General features: G+C 42.6%; 2 protein-coding genes across 2 annotated transcripts in view; one reads left to right on the top strand and one right to left on the bottom strand.

Annotated features, from left to right (window-relative positions):
- Positions 1-7,670, top strand: part of LOC147880292 (ABC transporter G family member 11-like) — a 67,118-nt gene extending 59,448 nt beyond the window's left edge. Inside the window, exons 9-11 of the mRNA XM_087371073.1 lie at positions 6,429-6,701; positions 6,806-6,913; positions 7,038-7,670. Of these exons, the coding sequence (XP_087227199.1) occupies positions 6,429-6,701; positions 6,806-6,913; positions 7,038-7,280 (624 nt within the window). The 3' untranslated portion in view covers positions 7,281-7,670. The remainder of the gene's footprint in view (positions 1-6,428; positions 6,702-6,805; positions 6,914-7,037) is intronic.
- Positions 7,671-18,259: 10,589 nt separating this feature from the next.
- On the bottom strand, positions 18,260-22,854 carry LOC147880291 (uncharacterized). Its single transcript, XM_087370343.1, has 10 exons — positions 22,651-22,854; positions 22,476-22,544; positions 22,275-22,326; positions 21,882-21,982; positions 21,693-21,758; positions 20,127-20,222; positions 19,153-19,278; positions 18,775-18,918; positions 18,541-18,627; positions 18,260-18,373 (listed from the first exon to the last, which is right to left on the bottom strand). Exons 1-10 carry the CDS (start codon positions 22,852-22,854, stop codon positions 18,260-18,262), a joined length of 1,059 nt encoding a protein of 352 aa, XP_087226469.1.
- Between the last annotated feature and the right edge of the window lie 871 nt (positions 22,855-23,725).

Here is a 23,725-nt window from a genome sequence, read left to right as displayed (position 1 = left end):
GAGGTCTAGGAGGTCCGGGATTGGGGGCTACTTTTAGCTTTCGATGGATTGCGAGAGGGAAGGCTACGAGATACCTTGGCTGCTAGGTGGGTACTGATATTTCAAAGGAGCAATAATTTGACACCATTCTAGAGAGCGTTCAGCACAAGCTTCTATACTAGAGCTCGACCGAACTCTCCCTATCAGGTAGAGCCCTGGTAGTCAACCAGGTCCTCCTTGCCACGACGACCCCGTACATAGCCTCATGTTGGTGCTTCCACCAGGGTATATGGGGCAGCTGAGACGTTTGGCGCGTAACTTCCTATGGGCAAGATCGTATGTCACACATAATATGAGAGCCAAAGTTGCATGGCAGACACAACGATCATGCCATAGACACGAGGAGGATTGGGTATCATTGGTCCAAAGATGCAGAGCAGAGTCCTCCTGAGAAAGTTAGTGATACGAGATCTCACTCTAGGCATGGAGCAGTGGAAGCTCCTACTCCAACGGTGGCTTCTTGTTGGGAACTCTCCTCGCATAGGTGGACAATGACAACAGTCCCACAAGTGGGTTTTTTAAGAGGCTCCCCTAATAGGAAAGGGCTCCCCACTTATAGGGGCCTTTTTAGAATTTGGCGGTGTTTGGCGAGGGGACTCATTTGGGCCAGTCCTTCTTGTAGGGATGAATTCAAGAGTTGTGCTAACTGTTTCTAGTGGCTCTCCTTCAAAGGTGACATCAACATGTTTATTACATGTCCCAATCACCATTACTTACGTCTTATCTATATTGACCTGCATTCTCGAGTGTCTATAGAAGCTTGCAAGTTCTCCTTACCCTTTGTGAAGAATACCACATCATCTACATAAAGCATATCCTACAATCCGAACAGCCTTCTTGCTGTGAATTCTCATCTGCTCTTTCAAATCATTGATAAAAAGGCCAAAAAGAGTTGATGAGAGAGGGCAAGCTTGTTGAACCCTTATGTCATTGCTTATGATAGTTTTCCCCTTGGAGCATGATCTATCCACTAGCAGCTGCGCTAACTACTAGAACTCTCATATACAGTTGGTATGCAACCTCTTTGAGTTCTTGAGGAACTTGTCTTTCCCACAGCTTCTTATGAGGGGGGGAAAAGAGAGAGAGAGAGAGAGAGAGAGAGAGAGAGAGAGAGAGAGAGAGATGATTGTATGAAAGTTCGCGTGAGACCCTTCAGAATTATGGGATTGGTGATCGCTATCAACTAATAGTGATCCCTTACATACAAGGAGAGAAAATATTTCAAACTTGTCATGTATTGAGTACTTGTTGGGCTAGCTTGTGTGCTAGACCTAGTACCTTATTGTGATGTTCCAAAATCTCTTTCAAGTAGCTTCCTAGCTATTTGGTTGGCTGCTCCAACAGATTTTAGAGAGAGAAAGAAAGAAAGAAAGAAAGAAAGAAAGAAAATTTATTAAAGTCTACGAAAGACCGATGGGTCTATGAGACTGATAAAAATCTGATACAAACCAAGTAGAAGGGTGGAGCTAATGAGTGAGCATCATCACCCATGCTGAATGTGAAGTCCTAAAAATAGATAGTCATATAGCATCAGTGGTGTCATCAACATTGTCCTCGTAAGTATAATGTGACCTCATGATGGTGTAGGTGTCAAGGGGACTCAAGGGAAGGGCAAGATCGTGATGATGTGTAGCCCGTGATGGAGCGCTAGCGGCTGTTTGTGGGTGTTGTCCGTCTCGGTCTCCTGGCGATGACCCTGCTTCTGAGTCCTGACCAAAGCTACTATAACTCCTGTGAGCCATGCTCCAGGTCTGAACAAGGAGGGGAGGTCACCAAGTGTAATCTACGTGTCCATCTGCTATCGAGTCTGGCGTGTCTCAGACTCTGGGCTATGTGGTCCATACAGTCTGAGTGGAAAACTTCAATAATCTTGCTCTATATGGATTTCCAAAACAACCCTGGGTATGAGGCTATACTAGGGGGACCTTTCTTGCGTATGGTAGGATTGATCCATGATTGGCGCTCCAATAACATTTATCTAAGGAAAGATCTGCAAGTCATGAGGGTTGATCTCCAAACATGGAAGATTCACACTAGGTCCGAAAATCTATTTGCAGTTGAATGGGATACCATCGATAGGTCTGTGCCGGTAAAGCTAGTTTAAAAATATGAGAGAGAGGAAAATGATAAGAGTCTTGATGAATCTTGGTGTGCTCCTTTACCGAAACTAGAAGACTCACTTAATTGGATGCATACATTGGCAACAATAGATCTACCAACTGTTGCTGAGGGCACTTAGGCAATGGACCTTGACGATGAACAACTTAACTCGATTACATCTTTTTACACCATAAGAGCGGTACTACCTAATCAAATTGAACTAGGAATTGACAATGCCATTGATCCTAATGAGATAGATATGAATCCATATCAACTTTGGGTAGAGCTAACATCAAGAGAGATCGGATTGTGTGTCGGAGGCCTGTCTCTGTGCCCTGAGTAGAAGCTCTCTATAGTGCCTCGTGAAGGAAGGCAACAAGATACCTCTTGTCTGGGTACGTAAGGAGCTTGGTGAGGGGCCCAAAACTGGTTCTGAAGTGGCAGTGATATCGGCCACGGATCTCATAGTATACATCGCATTTGAAGTAAAGTGCTCCTCAGACTCGATATCCTATCGATCACACAACGTGCATATGCGGCCCTCCTTGGGGATCCCCCTGGCTCATCCACTCTCGATACAGAGTTGGTGCGATGACACTCGAAACTGCCCGATGGAGATCCTCAGTGAGTGCGATAGATGGATTTGCGTGTACTCTGGGGAGGTAATGAAACCTTCCTCAGAGGAGTGGAGGGAGTGATCCCTGTAGAAGCTGAGCTTCATTGGAAGCTCCCTCGGATCCAACCAGGTCTTGAAATTGTGAAGCTGTAGGAGGTCCTCGAATGACCTAGTTAGGAGGTCCTCTCGAATGACCTAGTTCACCTTGTGGTACCCAAGTGGGATAGATGGTGCGTCTAAGCTATACTAGAAAGGAGGCAACCTGTCAATGTGGAGTCCTAGTCTTGCAAACAACCTACGTGTCTGCGCATACCAACCCCTCTCGTCTCCTCCATTTGCGAGACTCATGGATGATGCCAGAGCAGCCAGCCATGGTAACCTACGTCGTTTCGATGTGCAGGATCCATACTTTCTGACTCAATGGAGATAGGTGATATTCTGGAACGCTGCATCTAGCTGCAAGGGGGTAGCTCCAAACTCGACTTGGATGATATGATGCGGCACTAATGGCTTTCATTTGTGAGAGCAAGAGGATCTGTAATCGCTCTTCTCGAGCCCACTCTGTGTCTGAGAGGACTGGCCCCCAACAAGGGCTGTCATACTTGCCTGCTGGTCGACGAACCAAGGAGTCAAATAGGAGAGCCTTGGTCCGAGGGTCCTGAAATTGTGAATGGAAGCAGTGTCTCTCCAATCGGGCAAGTGAGGCATAGCTTGAGCCTGCATTGCTGCCTCATCGTGAAGATCGGACCAAAGAAAACAACACCTAAGTAGGTATACGAGGAGACAATCTCAAGTGGCTCCCCATCGAAAATGAACTACTCCATGTGCATGGTTGCTCGAGATATGTTGGAGATCATAACCTTGGTTTTGTCAAGGTTGACCTTTAAATTGTGTGACTAACAAAAGGCATGCAATGCATCCAAGTGTCTTTGGAGCCCCTCGGAGAGGACACCAGTACCACATCATCTACGTATAGGAAGATCTAAACCAAGGTATCGGCGAGAGAGCAACCAGGCCCCCCTAATGTCCTCATAGAGGTCTCGAGCTCGTCTATGTAGAGACCAAACAAGGTTGGTGACAACGGGCAACCTTGTTTGACCACAATGGTGCTCATAATCTCACATGTCCGTCCCGCACCTATCCTAACTTGGTCTGAGACACACTCGTAGAGTGCTATAACAGCCCATATGATATCCTGGTCATACCCCAGCTCCTGCAGGTGTCTAATGAGGCAAGCCCGTGGGACCGTGTCAAAGGCTTGGGGGGGAAAGGGACTAATGTAGGAGTATCCTAGTGAGAAGATGGAGGGGATTATCTAAGTCAGTTTTGTAGTACTTTTTGACATCACATTTAATCTATCCTCCTACTCTTCTCTTCCTCCTCCGTCATTTTCCATCTCCCCCTTAGGAGCACGTCTATTCAAACATACCTTCATTGCAGATTGCTTCCCCTAGAGACCTCACACTTTTCTAGGGAGCTCCTAGAGGAGGGTGAGTCATCGCCGTATAGAGCCCTATACCCAAACATCATGGATTTGTCGAGCCATGGGCTCCCCTTTTAAGAGACTTAAATCCCAAGACTATAGAGTGCCAAACATGGATCATCGACTTTGAAAATGAATTGATTATATAGTATTTCTCGAGTATGGATACTCTTGCAGAGGAGGTTCTAGTGTAATTGACTACCTCATGGGATCCCATGCCTTAGCCTCTCACATTACGAATTCCTCTATCCCACCGCCACCACATGGAGTCGACTATACCTACTTATTTCTTAGCTTGTCCATCTCACTCCTATCATCAAACACATCCCATCACACATACACCCCCTACATCACAAATTAGCCCTTGCATGTGCTGTCTATCTCTTTGCTATGCTTGTAGATATTGACCATATCCTCCTACTAGCGGATAGAGTGTCCCAATTCTCTGCTCGTTCATGATGTCGCAATCTAGTCTTTCTCCCTACCACCCAATCCACTCGCTGGCTGCCCATTGGATCAATCCTTGCAATAGCCAGTATGATGATGAGTGTAAGACTTGTGTTATCAACTCATATTCGACTCTCGAGACAAAGCATCATCTTCCACTTGAGATGGAAACCAAACGAGAATATCATTGTCTAGTCCGTCGGAAGAAAAGGGCCTTCATTTGCCAAAATGAGGAGGAGCAATAACTCAAGGACTTATGGTGGAAGTTTCTGGAGTGGAGGTTCCCATCCCTCCTCATGGATCCAACCTTCTAATACACATGCCCTTTATGGCATCACTCACGAGTCCATACCTTTCATAGCTATCTTGCCCTACCACTTGTTCACTCTTCACTACCGATGATATCAACCTTGCAACCTTCAAGCTACAGTGTTCAAGCCAAAGATCATGAGGAGCTACACATTGAGTACACGGTACATGGACTAAGCAGATCTTAGCAGAGCTATTTAACTAGTCCCATATAAAGAGACTACAGGTTCTGTGTGCACAGATGATCCATAACAAGCCATCGGTCACACATCATGTCTTACCCCTCTACAACTTGATGCATCCTTCCAAGTAATCACATATCTTCACAAAGTAAGGGATTTCAACACCACTACCTACAGACTACCATGGTTGGCCTTGACCTAGTCTATGGCACTAGAGACAGATGGCGATCAGAGGAGTTCAGACACGTAGATGGTTTCTTGACCTGGGACTCTGGATAGACTACCACCATTTTAGTATAGCATTGAGGGCCCATCCACTCCGCTCATCTATCATTAGATGAACTAGGTCCTGAGAGAGGATCTCTTACAACTCCACACATGCAGAACCTGGCTAGCGCACCATGAGCTTTTGATAAAATTATCTTCTTCAGAGATCACTGCCTTAGATCTCAGTTTATCGATCCCATTGGCTATACTCAAATCCATCTCCTACATGCATTAAGGATCTCAATTAGATGGTTCCGGGTATCCTCCCATTGGCTACATATTGCAAGCCACACGAGAGACTGACCTGCACTCTATGCATTGTGGAGGAGGTTAAGACAAAGGAGCATTTTGAATTATTTCTTCTCCTATTCTCCTATGGTGGGTCATACAATTGTTACAAAGACATATGAGAGGATAAGGGAGAGATTCCTCTGTGAAAGGCCTGTGGAGAGGTGTATTGAAATATGTTGCTGAAAGTTTGCCATGTCAGCAAAATAAAGTGGGCAGCAAACTACCAGTTGGTTTGTTGCAACGCTGAACTTGATAATGATGGGCCTCTTCCTTGCAGCGTCTCTCCCTACTTTGGGCATTTTCAAGGGGGAATTCCCCCTCCCCCCCCCAAACGAAATGAGAGAGACGTCTGCCATATTTGAAGACCTCGTAGAGTCTAGAACACCTGAAAGACAACACGCACTTTGATTGCTAAACTCCAAATGGATTATTTTAAAGATCATCAAACAAACAGTAGGGACAAATACTACAGAACAAAGGCCTCAATACCAAGGCTGGAGGTGAGAGAGCTGCTGAATTTTTTAAAAGAGGAATGCTATGCTGAAGGTTAGAATTATGAGCGATTTTCGAGTAGTTTATGTCTTGCATCCAAACGGCCGTGTTTACAATGGGCAGGTAATCAGATCAAATGCAAAAGAACATCCTTCATGTGTGTCATTTCTCTTCTCATTCGAGATATTTGCCTACTATGCAGATATATACCAGGGAGAGGCTGAACATCCATTACAGTGTGGCAGCCTTTGCACTAGGAAATTCACTCTCCTCTCTTCCGTTTCTTTTCCTGATTTCACTATTGTCATCTTGTATTGTGTATTTTATCGTGGGTTTGCACTCTGGTTCAGCACACTTCTTTTACTTCATCCTCAATCTCTTCATAAGCTTGGTTGCAATGGAAGGGCTTATGATGTCGATATCCGCAGTTGTTCCAAGTTATTATAGTGGAATGATCGTTGGATCTTCTATTCAGGTGAGTGCAATGTAAGTTTTTGCACTGTGCAAGAGATGGATAGCTGTCGTATAGTTTCTTACGCCCATGTGCACCCTAAAACTGATACTGTTTATGTTGTGCAGATTGTCTTTATGCTTGTAGCTGGATATACGTCCCGTCCAAGTGATATCCCTCGTCCATTGTGGATGTACCCAGTGTCCTACATTTCATTCCACCGCTATGGAATCTGGGTAATTTCTGTGATGCACAATAGAGTGGGGATGGCGGGGCCTCTGGAAAAAAATACTTAATACTCTTGCAGTTTTCTATTTGTCGTCTATATCACCTCTAAATAAATGTGTCTTTCCTTCTCAGGGATTGTATCAAAATGAGTTTCTAGGTTTGAATTTTCGACATGCTTTGAATCAAATGAGCGGAGAGCATGTGATTGAGGGTGTCTATCATATGCAGTATCCTGGGAAATGGAGCAACTTCCTGATCTTGTTTTTCATGGCACTATTTTATCGTGTGCTTTTCTTCATCTGTATTAGAGCAAATGAGCAGTTTTCAGCCTCGCTGAAATTTCAGAGATTTAGAGTGAAGTTTCATCCGTTCTAAGACCTTCATATTTGCTGCTCTATGAAACGCTGCTGTAATGTATTGTGTAAACTTATCCACAATAGAAAGTCAACAAACTCAAAATGATGCCAGTACTTTCATGAGAGATTACCAGATCACCAAACAGAATGATGCCAGCACTTTCATTGTTTAGACCCGGGATACATCGCACAGGAGTCACAATGGCTCTGGTCTTGCGTCGAGCCTCGTCCAGGAGACCGAGACACACGGCACCCCTTGACGGGCACCAACGTCCCATCACCGGCTATGCACTAGCCAGGGGGACATCACATACGGAGGATTCCGCTCCCCGCTCCAGTCCTTTTCTTTTCATTGTTACATCCAGATGTATTTGATTATGTATGATCAGACTTAGGATTCAGCACGGGTGATGATGCTCGTTTCAGTAGCTCCACCCTTATTGTGATTTGTATCAGATTTTCTTTCAGTCTCATAGACCCATCGGTCTTCCAAAGACTCTAATAAAATTTCTTTCTTTCTTTCTGCGCACTGCTGCTGGGACACCTTGACAAGAGTTTTTTCCAATACGTAACCATCTAGGAGTCGCTATCAATGAGAGTTAATTGAAGGTCGATAGTCCCAGTGATGCTAGTGTTTGAATGATCAGTTATACTGTCTGTAATCCAGTCATTGGCCGACACATCCAGGCTTAAAATCCAGCAGGTTTTTCTCATGGAAGCTAGAATTGCAGATCCCATGTGCAGCCTACAAGGCATGGACTTTCATAGAAGTAGGTTCCGTATTGCGGACTTACCACAGATGCATGCACGAATTAATCTACAAACGTCCTCTATCAACGTTGATCTTTGCAAGAGATCTCATCTTGCAGGCTTTATTCTTGGGTACTCGACAGCAAATAGCCATTAGCAGTGCGGACAAGCCATTCTGGAATCAATCAAATCTGCCACTGCCAGATTGTGGAAAATCGAGCTTATGATTTTGTTGGGGAAGAAACGATCATCTTTCTTCGTTTAGAGGCCCTACAAATGACGATCGGGAGAAATTGCAAGTGAAGAGGACCCAAAATAGAGTGCATCGCATGTGGGCAGAACTCGCAACGAGGAACGCAGCTTGAACGCCTCCATTGTATTGACAATAACGAAGTGGGCTAGATTCGAGAGAGAAATAAATTGAACACAATGTTGTGTGCTTGGATTCATGTTAGCATGGAAATTCAGGCTGTTTACACACCGCCAAAGGGTGCCCAGTTATCACCCCATATTAAATCCTCCCCCTCCCTTCTACTATTTCCCCCCCTCGAAATCTCTTTATGTTACTCATGACCACCTATATTCTTTCTCGGACAAGCGAATTGCCAAAGCTTCAAGATATTTTAGACATTCTATGATGGTTCAGTTTGCATCTTGTTGCTCAAGCAACTTGTTGAGAGGAATGGAGGATTAAAGAACTACTATAGATATGTGGTTTTTCATACTTTTCAATGCAATGTTGCCCTCACTTAACCTCTCTCTAATGGATTTTAAAGATTCTATGATAGTTTAGTTTGTAACTTGTTGCTCCAGCAACTACTTAAGGATTGGAACATTATTGTTGTAGATATGTGGTTTAATGTTCTTGTTGTTACAATGTTGCCTCTCTCAATGTGTCAATCCCCTCCATTAGAGAGCTCCAGATGCGTACGTGCACGGATATGTGTGTGTGTGTGTGTCCCATCCATTCCACCCAAAAAAGCATGTCTCATCAAAGGTTAATGCCAACATTTCAAATTGAGCTCTCTCTCTCTCTCTCTCTCTCACGAAAGGGTTAGCCCTAACCCTAAATGGGTTTGTATATATTCTACAGTTTCAACTAAATCTAGTGTGTACAGTTAGTCATTTGTGGTGTGCTCTCTAACTATGCCCTCTCTCCTCATCTCCACTCTTCTCCTCTCCCCTCTTCATATTTTGTCATGGTATCAGAGCATGGTTCTGCCTTCCGCTGAGGTGCCATCCTTCTTGTGAGAGTGATTGAGAGATTGAGAGATCGAGAGAGATTGATTGTTCCATTCTCTTCCGTTGAGAGAAAATTCCATCCATTGGAAAAAGATTTCCATTCATCTCCTTTGAGAATTCTTTGAGAGATTTCCGTCTACACTTGAGAGAGTTCTTCATTACTTTCTTCTAATTTTGTGAGAGATCTTCTTTGAGTAAGAGAGTTTTCTTGAAATTTTTAGTTGTGAGATTTTTTTGCGAGAGAAAGCCAAGATCTGCTTGTTGTGTGCAAGACTCTCCTCGAACTTGCTACTTTGCTTAATGTTGCAAGGGTCTCCTCATTGAGAAGCTTGATGATCCAAACAAATTTCATCATGGTTTCGCCCTCAAATTTTCCTTTGACGTCGAGGATAAAAACAGCCGAATAGCCATGGCAAAGCAAAGAACAAGCATGCAACACAATGCTGACTTCTCAGCGCCAACTTCAACACTCTCAGCTACCCAATGATCGCCATTCGAGCTTGAGGAGGATCTCAACGAGGACTTCCTTGAGATAAGCCAAGAGGCTCCAGTGAGCACCGCCTCCAACGGCCAATGATGTCTCCAATGGCAACAAGCAACTCCATCGCTAGCTGACACCTTCAAGCAACATATTCATCGCCACTGACTTGCAAACTCCGTGAGCACTGCTCCAAATGACTCCAATGCTGAAATCATTCGTAGGCTTGCCTTCACCATAGCTGGCTAGCTCTAGCCACTCCACCCGTAGCTTCTGCAATGACCAACTCGGTGCCTCCAATAGCAAGGTGCAACTCAACGAGCAGCATCTACAAAGCATCGATAACCCTACCTACAGACAATGATGCCATCGCCTTCCTCCACGATGACGCCATTGCCATCGACTCTCTTCTATGCAAACCTCCAAAAGCTCCATATCTTAGTCTGCACCAAAAAATGACATGTGGCAGATAGGGTTGGTCAGTAGCCCTAGGTTTGGTTAGCCACTAGTGGTCAGTGTCTTAACACGTGGCAGATAGGATGACACTAGGGTGAGGTCAGTTTGACCCTTGGTTAGTAGGCTTAGTCACCACATGTCACCTCAACAAATGCCACATCATCATTAACACATCATCCTGCCAGCTCATCTGACACATCATCAGGCTGACCTCTAGCTACCACATCATGCATTGACCAAGTCAAAGTGCCACATCATTAGGGTTAACTAATCAACAATTGATTAGTCAAAGTTGAGTCAACACTGCCACCTCATCTGCTAAGTCAGCAGTCAAAGTTAAAGAGCCACATCACCACTTTGACCAATCAATAGTCAACTGCCACCTCATCCCAGGCACACTGACCTCCTGCTTGGCACACTTGGCATTTTGCATGTGCACCCAGGTGCCACCTCAGCACACTACTCCATAGGCACACCTCTTGCTAGTCATAGTACCACATCATCACTGCATGTGACCCACAGTGACACATCATCATTGAGCACATTTGCACTCCTTTCGCCCTCCACCTAGATCAAGTCGTATCTCTTGATCCAAGAAGAATTTGAGGGCGCTGCAAAAAGAAAAGTCACTCGATTTTTCATGCTCTATGGGCTCGTCACATCACAGGCACATTTTGGTGCAAGTATCACTTACTTTTGAGCTTCATCGTCAATAAATCCACTTCCTATATGCACATCAGCCTCTACATCGACGCATCTAACCCAACACTTAAAAAGAACAAAAGAAAAGGAATTATTTGTTGTTCTTTCATCGATCGACGGTTGGTATAGATCTAGATCAGAGTAGACTAGATCGCCGTAGAGGGGACGCTTTGAATCTCCCCAAGTTGCCAATCTAAGCCATGCCCAAAATTTTCGACTAGTACCTACTCGGAGTCAGTCCATATGCTCACATACGGTTTCACATCATCACATTACCTGAAACCTGACGTTCATCAGTTCAGTGAGCTGACTTCAAGGTTCAGAGGCATTGCCGATTGTTCAATAAGCAGATAGCATATTATTCAATTTCACACACACATGCCACCATTGTAAAGCCTATATGGCTATTTCATGGCATTGTGCACATCATTTCAGCCTTGTAAATCCTCTTGGCTATTTCCGGCATCATATGCCACCCAAGTTAGATGATCTGATTGTGACAGGAAGCAAGGATAGCTTCATCAAAAAACTAAAACAAGACTTATCTGCAAAGTTCGACATGAAAGATCTTGGACTTATGCACTATTTTCATGGAATTGAGTTCTGAAGAGATTCAGACAGCACATTCATGAGTCAGCTTAAGTATGTTGACAGTCTCCTAAAGAAGTTTCATATGGCGCATTGCAGGATTACATCCACTCCCATGGAATAGAGTTTGAAACTTACTAAAGATTCACAAAAGCCTACAGTCAATGACAGGTACTACAGGTAGCTCATTGGATCTCTTATACTATCACACGACCAGATATTTGTTATGCAGTAAGTTCACTAGCACATTTTATGGCAAATCCAAAACAGTCTCACTGGAATGCAGCCAAAATAGTCTTGAGATACATCAGAGGTACAAGACAGTTTGGGATAGAATACAGAGGAAGTCATCCACGATTGCATGGATACTGTGACAATGACTATGCCAGAGATCATGAGACCAGGAGATCGACACAAGGATATGCATTTCTCCTTGGTCAAGGTGCTATATCATGGTTGTCAAACAAACAACCAAGTGTTTCTTTGTCTTCGACTGAATTAGAATATAAAGCACTCACTACAGGTGCATGTGAGGCTATATGGCTCAAAAGACTATTGTCAGAAACAAATTACTTTGATGAGTCAAAGCTAACAACAATATACTGTGATAATCAATCGGCTCAAGCATTGGCCAAGAATCCAGTATATCACTCCAGGACAAAGCACATTGATGTCAGAAAGCACTTCATCAGAGAAAGAGTGTTACTTGGTGACATCACACTACTGCAGCATTGTGATAGCAAAGAAAATGTTGAAGACATCTTTACCAAACCACTCGGTAAAGAGCTATTCGAGAAACATTGACTAGCTCTTGGTTTGACGCAGAGAAAGGACATTTCCATTAAAGGAGTGTGACTATTCGAGAAACACCGACTAGCTTTTGGTTTGACGCAGAGAAAGGACATTTTCATTAAAGGGGTGTGATGGAATGTAATGCTCAATCCTTCCTCGATTCCCCAGAATCATCATCTTAAGGGAAGGCCTACTTCATAATGTTGATCTTGAGGGAAGGTGTTGAGAGTTCACGCTCAACATCATGTGATCATGTGTGCATAGCACTAACCCAATAGAGTGCTATAAAGGAAAGGGTTAGATCCCCTAACCCTAACCCTAAATGGCTTTGTATATATTCTACATTTTTAACTAAATCCAGTGTACAATTAGTCATTTGTGATGTGCTTTCTAGCTGTGCCCTCTCTCCTTATCTCCACTCTTCTCCTCTCCCCTCTTCATATTCAGTCAGACTATCAGCCCCTTTATGGCCCATCAAAATCATTCCTACTTTCCATTTTTAAAAAAATAAAAAAATAATTCCTGTCTCTTTTCACTCACTACTACACACGGATCCTATTGCGATGCTTAAGTACCGACATTTAGCGTGCGCAGGGCGCTAATCATCGATATTGGAAGCGAGGTTCGTTAAGGCTTGCTATATAGCGAACGTCGCTATATAGCGATGTTTGCTAAAGTCGCTATATAGCAACTTTTATCAGATTGGTAATGGTCATTATATAGTAACACTGAGACAGTTTTCTATAGTGACGTTTTACAAAGAGTTTTTTTCCCCATACCGACCTTAAAAGAGTTTTTTCCAATGACAAATTTTTTTTAATTTTCATACATGTTTGATCTCTTGAGAGAATAAAAGTACGAGAGCATGTATATCAAGCCTTTGAAGCTCATATATTCATCTCCAAGTTTGAGATGAAAAAAATCAATGAAGAGCATTTACATCAACCGTTTCATCCTAAGCCAAGTCTAACGCGCCAAACAAGTCTATCTCTAACTCTATACCAAGTTGATCTCCTATATCATCATCGTGCTCTAGCATCATACGTTCACCTAAGAGTACTTAATCATCTTCTTTAATAAAGTGTGGTGATTCTTGATGATCGTCGTCTTCTTCCTCAATATTGTGATCTCCATCTTCCTCCCATACGATGTCATTATGCGCATCTTCCTCTTGGCTCATATTGTGATCTTCATCTTCTTTGCTAGATTCATCTGGATCAATTCGATCCGGCATTGGTAGTGGCATCTTCATATCCACATCTCTATCTTTAAAAATTTGCTTACTTTGTGGTGCAACTTGGATCACGTACCACCATCTTGGATCAGAACGATCCGGATGAAAAACCACCTATATTGAAGATGGGTGCCAAATGCCATCAATTATATATATGAAATTATGCTTAAGTACATGTATCAATCGATCTTTAAAAACGAAAGCTTCGATTAATTAAATTATTAGTATGCACTACTCACAGTGCTCGGGAAGAACAAAAGTATCACTTTCATCGGTCCAAAGTTTGGTGGAGTCTATTGCAAAGAAACCGATACTATCTTTTCTCACTGTCACATGGAGACCGGTGTAAATAGTTCTAAACCATTTTACATCAAGAATGAAAATACTGAATCGTCTAAAATCAACTTCATAGATTTCGCCTATGGTTCCACAATAATCCAACTGTGAGGAGAGAAGATTGGTATCCGAAGCACTTGCTCGGCTATCTTGTGTGAAGTTAGCCATGACTCCACAATCATATGTGACTCTCTTTGAATCGATGTGTTCCACGTGAAAATGTCATCCATATGACCATAATGCACTGTACTTTTTGTACTGTAAAAAAGCATCGTTAAAACAATAAAGATGCATCTATTTTATAGCGTATATTGTCACAAATAATTACTTAATTACGTCAAGAGGTAAGAAACTTACATGCATCATACATCCAGATGATAACTCTCAATCGCGCTCGTTTATTATCTCTCCATCGTGTTCGGCTTTACGTAGAGTCAGTTGTAGCCAATCAAGTGACCTGTGAGTGGGGAGAAGAGCCAGATCCCGTGGATATGGTTGCGATCGCCTGTACATTACTCTAAATCTCATCCTTGCATTTATTCTTTCTGCTTTTGCCGCTTCATATCTCTCAATCCACTTCTGCATCTCCTTGCTATTGAGGATACAAAACTTATTAAATTTCTCCATTTGCTCTTTGCTCATCTTTCTCCTTCTCCTTCTCCTTCTCCTTTCTTTCTCTTCTTTTTTCCTCTCTTTTTCTCTTCTTTTCATAAGCATATGCCTATGCCTATGCTTATGCTTATGCATGAGCATATGCTCATATTCTTATGCATAAGCATAAGCAAATGCTTTCTCAATGTATTCTCTTATGCTTTGTCAATGTATTCTCATATGCTTTCTCAATGTATTCTCTTGTTTTTTGTTTTTTGTTTTCGTGTTTGTGTCTACATTAGACATGGGATGTCGCACGTTCGACGAGTACGAAAACCCTCGTAAGAGAAGACATCATGATCTCTATTCTCCAGAGGACTTTGATTCCCCTCAAGCGACACCTTGGAGGCCTACCCCTACAACTACCCTTGGCCCACCGACTCCTCTTGGACGTAGCACTATGACTACCCCTCGGGGAACTCCTTTGCTAGTATCCCATGGCTTTGTTAGGAATCCCGACGAGTTTGTGGCGCAAATGACTGATGAGGAGGCAGCAAGATTCTTCTCTCTGCTATCCCAGAGGACCTCAGCAATTCCCTCTCCAACACCGATAGCTGGACCTACTACCAACCGTCCCCTCGTGCCCCTTCGATTGAGGGGTCATCACTTGGGCGTGCCCATCGTAAGGAAAGGAAGAGTAGGAGGGGTCGCTTATGTTGTGCTGACTCGAGAGATGTAGACAAGTCAGCACACTCACGTCCCTATAGGCCTCCACTTGGTCCCGAGACCTAGTATCAATTAGGTCCCTTACCCTCTCCTATTCCCACTGCTACTCCTCGCTCCGGAAGCACTCGCATAAACACCACTCGTTCTAACTCTACCACTACCATGAGTCCTCCTTACCCAGTCGAGGACCTATCCTATCAAATCATGGTGGCTGGAGAGATAATAGAAGATAAAAAGAGCAAAGCAGTGATGGCCACCATGAGGTAGTTGATGAGCCACCACTTCAAGAGTGGCATTGCTACTGATTGGCAGTATCAAGATGACCAAAAGAAGCAGTCAGTCATCGATGAATTGAAAGCAAAATACCCTAACCCCCCAAATTGGGAGTTCAATGAGAATTACATGCGAGAGCGCATGGGTTTGGTCTTGAATCTCATCGTAGATCAACCTTGCGTACTTCTATCGCAAAGGGGAGGGCTAAACCCAGCTGGGCAGACAAAGCTGATTGGAAGTTTTTCAAGTAGCAGAAGAGGGACCATCCCGAAATATTCGAGTGTCAGAGGTGGGCTGCGAGGAGACAGCTGGACGCCATAGGTACTTCGCACTTTGGTGCAGGCGGACGGTCGGCATTCGAGGCAACTGTGGTAAGTCTACTTCTTCTCATTTAATGTATTGTTCTATTTGTTTTACTATATATTACATGTACTTTATCTAACTCTCGTAAATTGGGTCCATAGCAAGCTGCGATAGGTCGCCTTCCTACAGATGCAGAGATGCAATGCACGTTTCACGTAAGAACAAAGTTGTGGTTTATTGAGCAGGAGGCAATGGGAGTGACAGTCGATTAGGCTGAGGTGGCTGCTCACACGGTATAAGTCTACTCCTACTTGTAATCTCACTTTTTAAATTATTTTATTCTTTAAGTTTCAATCTAATTTTCAATTAATATGATTTTACTCTTAGAGTCAAAGCTCGAGCATCCCATCACCGGAGGCGAGCGGCGACGAGGGCCAGGGATCAGGCACAGCTCACGAGGGCCAGGGATCAAGCGCAGCTCACGAGGGCCAAAGATCAAGCCAGCAAGACGAGGATGAGGAGGAGGACAACGATTCGAATGAGTAGTAGTAGTAGTAGTAGTAGTTTGCATATACTTTACCATGTATATCCTTTTATATATCGGCTCGTTTGAGCGATTTTGTATCACCCTTTTCGAAAGGGTAATTTTGTAACAAACAATATTGTATATCTTCGACATGTATATGCTTCTGTCACTCGATCGATTCATTTGAGCAATTTCGTATCACCCTTTTTGCAAGGAAAATTTTGTAATAAAAAACTTTTTTTTTGTAATTACTAATAAAAAAACATTAGTGGGAAAAAACAGGGCTTGCTGTGGCCCTGTTTAGCCCCACTAATGTTTTTTTTTAGTTCTGTTAATCGTCACTATATAGTGACATTTACCAGTGTCACTATATAGCGACGTTTACCAGTGTTGCTATATAGCGACGTTTATTAGCGTCACTATATAGCAACCGTTCTTTTTCGATGCTTATAATGACGTAAATAACGACCTTTGCGCTCATCAAAAAAAAAAAGTGTAAAAAACATCGGTATTTTCGTCGGAAGAGGGCCTATGCCTTGTAGTGACTTCGGTCAACGTTCCTCCATATGCCATGAGTCAGTCGATGAGGCTTCTTTCGCATACGATGGCAGAATTCGCATCAAGGAGTCTTGGTTCTGTGCGCATGGGAAGAGTTTAGACAGCACAAACATCAAAGCTTTTTGACCCTAAACTTTGAAGCTTGGATGCTTACTTGCAAATCCATCCTTCCCCAACTCCGCCCTTCAACCTTCCTTCCAGGTTTCCAATTCCTCGCCAAATTCCTCTCTTTCTGCTTTCTGATAGCTTCTTCGTATGTTGTTTGTAGGTGTCTTACCTCTTGCTCCCGCTCAACGCACTTTATCGCAGAATTTTTATCCCATTGTAGCATTGCTCTTTCCTCCATGCCTCCCTTTACTCTTCTCACTCACTCTGGGATTTGCAACCTTGGCCAGTAGCAGCCGCCATAGGGACTTGCCTCCCCCCCGCAGCTGGGTTGCGACCTACAGTAGTACCGTGGCGTCCACAGAAATCTCGAAGAGAGTGCCCGTAGTCGCTGCAAGAGAGCAACGGGAGGAGGACCAGTAGCAGCAAAAGCCAAACTCGTAGCATATTGTGTGCAATTTAATTTCTGGTTGGTAGATGCAATCGGTTGTCCCAGTCGGTCCTTTTGCCTCCCAACTTAGCAGGTGGTTGTGGGCAAGGTATAAAGGAGGTGGAAGAGGCTGGAGGTTTGAAGCGTGGAGGGAAGCCGAGGAAGGGGCCCGAGGAGATCCCTTTCCGCAACTGCAAGGAAGGAAGAAAACGAAGCTCGAGGGGGCCATGGAGGAGGAAGCAACCGGACCTTCCATCTCCTCTCCTCGCAAAGCCTAGCGTCTCTCTACCTCCATTTGTCTCTTTTCAACAAAATCCATAAAAATTATTAAGAGAGTCCTTCTTTCTGACACGTAGCAGGCTCTTTTCATCCAAGCTGCAAGGTGTCCTCTCTTTTTTAAGTTGTCCCTCGTTAATAGGTTAAAGATATATGTTGTATGTATCTATCTTTTAAAATGTCTCTCTATCTTATATATCTATATATGTGTGTGTGTGAGAGAGAGAGAGAGACAGAGCGCGCGCCCGCGCGTGTGTGTGTATAGAGAGAGCCGTTCGCTTACGATTAAAACACACGCGAATTCTCGAGAGTTGGAACCTGATCTAGTACAATATTTCGCCTGGAAAAGGGCAGGCAGCGAGTGAAATGTACAGAGCGCGCCCCATGCGCTTGGGCACCGTAGAGAATATTGCCCAGCCATACTCAAACTCATTTCACCGAGTAGTTTAACATATTAAGCCTAAATACACGTTCTTCACTAGCTTTTGCACGATGATAATCGTTTTCCAAGTACAGTCTCGCACGTTCCAGTGGAGTACGAAGTTCAATGGCGTCCACGATCAGCTTCAAATGCCCAGATCGACGGCGTGGAATAGGAGCAGCGCCCATGTACTGCACTGCTTTCGAGAGGTTTAGCACTCGTATTCGCCCGGTCCTGGGATCTCGCTGTGGTAATCTTTAAATCTGGGAGCGGTGCCGAATTTCGATACACTGAATGAAGTTTTTTTGGACTCGATTTGTTGACCCTGTCATCAGAATGGAACAGTAATTTGTTCCTTATCGCATGATTAATTCCGCCCGATCTTTGTTTCCAACACAGAACAAGCGACAAGCAATATATAATATAGAGCAATGTGTTTTGATTCAAATTCACGTGAAACTTTCATATAAAGATAGGCTCAGTTATTTTTACCAAGGAGGTAACGGTTTTCAAGGCGGATCCTGGGCCTGGGGATTCTTCTCCATAGTGAGCTTTATCATGTTCTACTGAGATAAAAACCTGCGAAACCATTAACATAACAATTTGATAAGCTAGACATCGGAATGAAACCTCTTGCGTCCACGTGCTTCCATGTAGATACAAAATGAAACCAACGATGTCGAATCCTTAAGAGCAGTAAGCTGTCCATAAAGGCAGTCTTCAGACCTTTGCCCTATCATCTCTATCGGAGTGCGAAAACGTGAAGGACGGACAGTTGTTCTTCTTGGATTCGGGTTGTTTGCCGACAGAACCGATGCTCTTATATTGTCCTACTCCAGGAGAGCAGTTGGTCTGGCTCATAACACCATACTGCACGAAAACGGCGAAAAAGGAATAGAGATTATCATTTTGGGCGACGTTCATTTCTATAAGTTTTCTATCTTTATAGATACTGCACATCCATGCGTCTAATTCTGGCTGTAGACCTCCTCCAAGAATATAATGCAATCCAGCAAGCTGGATTGCTTACTGGACACAAGCGGATCTTGAGACTAGTCTAAAGTATCTCGATTACTAATAGCAGAAGCAATGTTTCACAATTACCTTGAACCTCTTTTCACCGCCAAAGCTGATCTTAGGAGCTGACTTGTTTTGTGCGGCTGTTTGAGTTCCTAAAGAAGATCTACCATCACACACTGATGGTCCCGGTGATTGAGTTCCATACTTATTCTGCACGTTATCATCAAACAAACGCATCAGCATCCATACTAACAAACGCAACATACAACCCTAAATAGAGACAATATTGTAAAGGAATTAATCTCCCTATAACTTCACCTAAGGATACATATTACTTGAGCCTTGACCTAGGCTGACGTTGAGATGTGGTGGTGGATGATGCGCGAGTAAGAATGACAAAGGAGAAACTTGTTTGAAAAAGCCTTTACATCAACGGAACAGTTTCAAAATTTCATGCAAAGGAGGGGCATTTACTCATGATGCACTTGAGGGTCTTCTCAATAGGCCACATGTGTAAAAGATATAGAGTATTGGAATATTTTTAAAATGTTAACCTTATAAATAGGGCCCCTCTCTTATTAAAAAATCTCATTTATCACTCTCCTCTTCATCCCTCTCTTTGCCTTCTATACTCCCATTGCCTTCCCATCCCCCCCTCATTTTTTCAATAATCAATTAAGTTTTAGATTCTTTTCAACTAGGGAACCTAGTATTAAATTGAATATATAAGCTCATGAAAATTTATTAGCAATTATAACATATAATATGTAGTTGCATACTTTCTTCAATTTTGTGATAGAAATCGTATCCTTGTTGGCTTCAAAAGCCCCATCCTAATTTATTAGCAAATAACAATCTTAGAATGAATGTTTCATCCGAATTTCCAACTAGCATACTTATATTTGAACCCTACCTAAGCGTTCCATTAATGTAAGATACACATCAATTCTTGTAAAGGGATTGCTTCTACATCTAATTTTCTCTTTAATAATAAAAAATAGAACCTCATGCGTGCTTGATACGTAAAAAAGAGATGAAAGAAGTCTGTACAGATTTACTTTATCAAACTCCGAGCTTAAATATATTCTATTTTGTTGATCTCTTGTGGATCTACCGAAGTCTGCAAACCATGGTGATTGTTGACGGGACAAAACCTGGTAACAAGCATGTTTTAAGCTTAACTTCACCCTTGTAATTATATCTCATCAAGTTGTCTCAATGCTAGCCTTGTAAGTATACTTAAAAGTTCATAAACATATTTTCTAGTCTTCTTAAAAGTTAAGATACATATTTGCATTTCTTTTCAAAATGAGAGGAGTGCATATATAAAGATATTGTCCATTGGATAGTGTAAGCCTTTGCTACTATTATGTTTTGAAGACTTTGAATTGCTTGGGATGTGTGCTACTATCAATTTTAAAACTCAAACATGAAACTTTTTCTTAACGTAGTTTTCAATAATATGAAAATATTACTTCACAATTTGCTACTTTTAGTTGTTTAAGTGTTAATTGTCATGATTCCTTCCTTGATCGATTTTATAGTTCTTGTGATACTTACTTTAAAAATATCAACTACTTTTTAAGACAAACTTATAAACTCTTTGCTTTTTTCACAAAAGTGGGCTCAACTTAGTTTGCCCAATCCTTAGTTAGCCCTAATTTATTTTTGTGAAACATGTGCATCTAGACCAATAATATTGGGCTTCAAGGATTTCTCCACAAGTTTAATGTTACAAAGAAATTCTCTTTTAATATATGAGAACTTAGTTCAGTTCATTAAGAAGTTTGGCAAATCTCATTCTCATTGAACATGTCAATATTTGCTCAGATGCAACATTTAAATGGTAGGCTTCTCCCTATATACGATGCATAAGAGCATCCCATTTGTGGTTTAAGTGATCAAGTGGTTCTAACTAAATAGTACTAGACTTCACTAAATGATAGGCTTCTCCCTATATGATGCATAAGAGCATCACATTTGTGGTTTAAGTGATCAGGTGGTCCTAACTAAATAGTACTACACTTCACTACCCATATAACTAGACAATTTCAGTAGATTTAAAACTAATTTTCATGGAAATAGTGGGGAAATCAATCTATGACATGGAAGACTAGGTGATACTCATTTTAAGTAGATTTGATGCTTGGTGATAGCTAGCGCATTTGAAAGGGTGGTTTTTCCCTTCTTATATTGAATATCATGATAGCTAGTCCTAGCTAAGCTGGTGATATGATTAACCATGTATCACACAATGCATATATTCTAGCTTTGTGGATATTCAATGAAAACCGAATACAAATAAGTACATCTAATTGCCTATGTGGTGTGCACTCCTAGTTATTAGCCAATTATAGTTATGACTCTTAAATTTGTTTGCACTTTCTATTGAAATTAGAAGATTTCCATGAAGGAAAATTTTTCCCAATTAGTGCAAGCTTTAAAACTATGATTCTAGATCTTAAAAATAGTTAATATTAATTGAAGTAATTGCTCAACAAATGTGAGTGCACAGCTGCGTTAGTACACCTTTGCTTATGATAAGATGGTCAGAATTGGTGTTTAAAGTAGCTTTGAAATGGATATGCCAAGACGTTAGTGCAAAACCAAGGACCGACTCTTACCTGCGGGCCGAAGCCAGAAGGGGAATTGTAAGTGCCAGGTCCGGGAGTGCCTTCCCCATATCTATGCTGCGTTGGTAGAAAGTTGACGAATTATTTTAGAGCCAAGTATTATGCACTAATTTATGTGGGGTGAAATAAAGGACACCTTTGATTATGTTGCTAACATTCAAGATATGCTTACCAACATACCCTTTGAAATCGATTGGCAACTCCAAAGCTGATTGCTGGTGCTGTTTCATTCTTGGAAACATACTGCTTCCCCAAGGTCGATCTAAAGTCATACACGGGGCCTGAAAACAGTGCAAACTTTTATCAATTGCTAATCGGAGCATGTATGTACTTCATAGACTTCTTTACATCTCAAACAGCGCAGGCTATTGGTTCAATGTGCATTCTTCCATTCTTCCCCTCTTCTCGATACATAAGCATTCTTATATCTTTTGAGCCAGTTGGACTCACTGAGGTCTACTATTTTTCAATGTCCGATTGGAGACGAGATATTGTTGTGATGTGGATATTGCTCAGCATAGAATTTTAAGGAGGTTTGTTTATTTTGCTCTGCACGATAAAAAATTCACGTACCAGGCCCATCTAATCCTATCCGACACTTCGAAAGCTCCGCATTATAATATAACTGCACAGAAAGAACAAATATCATACTGACCCACATGATCAACTGTCTGCTAATTTCATAGTAGAGGTTTACACGAGGAAAATGAGGTGGCTTGATCAAAATACAATTGAGTGCATATAAAGCCAGAAGATATGCAGTTGAAACAATACTTTGTCCAGCTTCACGCGATCGGAACTCCCAAATCGCACCGATGGTTCAGTGGCCCGGTGAGATAAGGGCTGATACAAAGTACATACGAGATGGAATGGCATCAGATAATCTGTCTACGTTAAATCCAGCAGGAGATAATTCTTCATGATAGTATTTTCATCGTAAGGATTCTACCTGGCGACCGAACATAGATTTAACTTGCTTAAGTTTGGGAGATCTTGGAATTTGAAGACTCAGAGACGGACGTCTTCTCTCTGAGGAAGCTATGCTGGGGCTTTGCCTGGTGGCAAAACTAGAATAATCATACCCATCTGAATAGCCATCAAAACTTGTCTCCGGTGATGCAATTCGAGTTTCTTTATTTTTGAAAAGTCCCATTTCGGAGCGTGTCCAAGCCAGTGTTGATGTATCTCAAGTCCCGGGGTAATGCGAAGGTTAAAAAAACTGGAGGATAGCGATTGATCACCCAAACTCTCAACGCTAGTCCTGTATACAGGCACCTCTAAAACGTGAACAATGTCCAGACAAAGAGCGGCGTGTTGTTCGTGAATTGGATGCTGCCTGTCGCCGTACGTTCGGGATGGGGCTTCCAGGACGCAATCATTGTTTTCGGTAAGTCAAATTTGCTGGAGTGCCGCTTCTCGACACCAAGGTTAAATCCATTGACATTTGAATCAATGACCGCGGTTTCGTCTGTTTCTATCCACTGCAAATATCATAATTCTCTTTGCGTTTCCGATATGTTCTAACAATCAGAGTCGTCCTGCATACGTTATTCCGGCCTGTCCCTTCAGCTCCTCAAAATATTGGCCTATACAGGTGCTGTCAAGGATGGTAGTGTTGCTCAGTATATGTCGTGCTAGGCGTGCCGAACCTGAATCAAGGCGACACCGAAAGCGTGCCTAGAACGTATTCGATCTATGGTGAAGCGCATGATTCTGTTCAGGCCGAAGGCATGGATAATTGATCGATTGATGGAGCAGGCGGATGAGAGAGACCATGAAGAGAGAGAGAGGTGGTTTGTCTAGAGTAGGGAGAGAGCCTTTCGCATCTCTGCTATCTACTCTTATTTTATATTTGACTGCTAATAATTTAACTCTATTCTATTTATTTATATTTTAAATGGCTAAGCCATTTTGAATGTAAGCCGGACACTTCATCAAGCACGGAATCATGAATGTGTCCACGTTGACACATCATGGGTTCTCGAATTCTCCCATCCTTTCCACATCCCTTCCAGCTAACGGCA

This window comes from Dipteris shenzhenensis, chromosome 32, assembly GCF_047967505.1.
Source record: "Dipteris shenzhenensis isolate YYH24624 ecotype China chromosome 32, Dip_SZ_1.0, whole genome shotgun sequence".
Lineage (NCBI taxonomy): Eukaryota > Viridiplantae > Streptophyta > Polypodiopsida > Gleicheniales > Dipteridaceae > Dipteris > Dipteris shenzhenensis.
The sequence above is the reverse complement of the archived record's forward strand: the minus strand, read 5'-3'. Positions and strand labels throughout refer to the sequence as shown.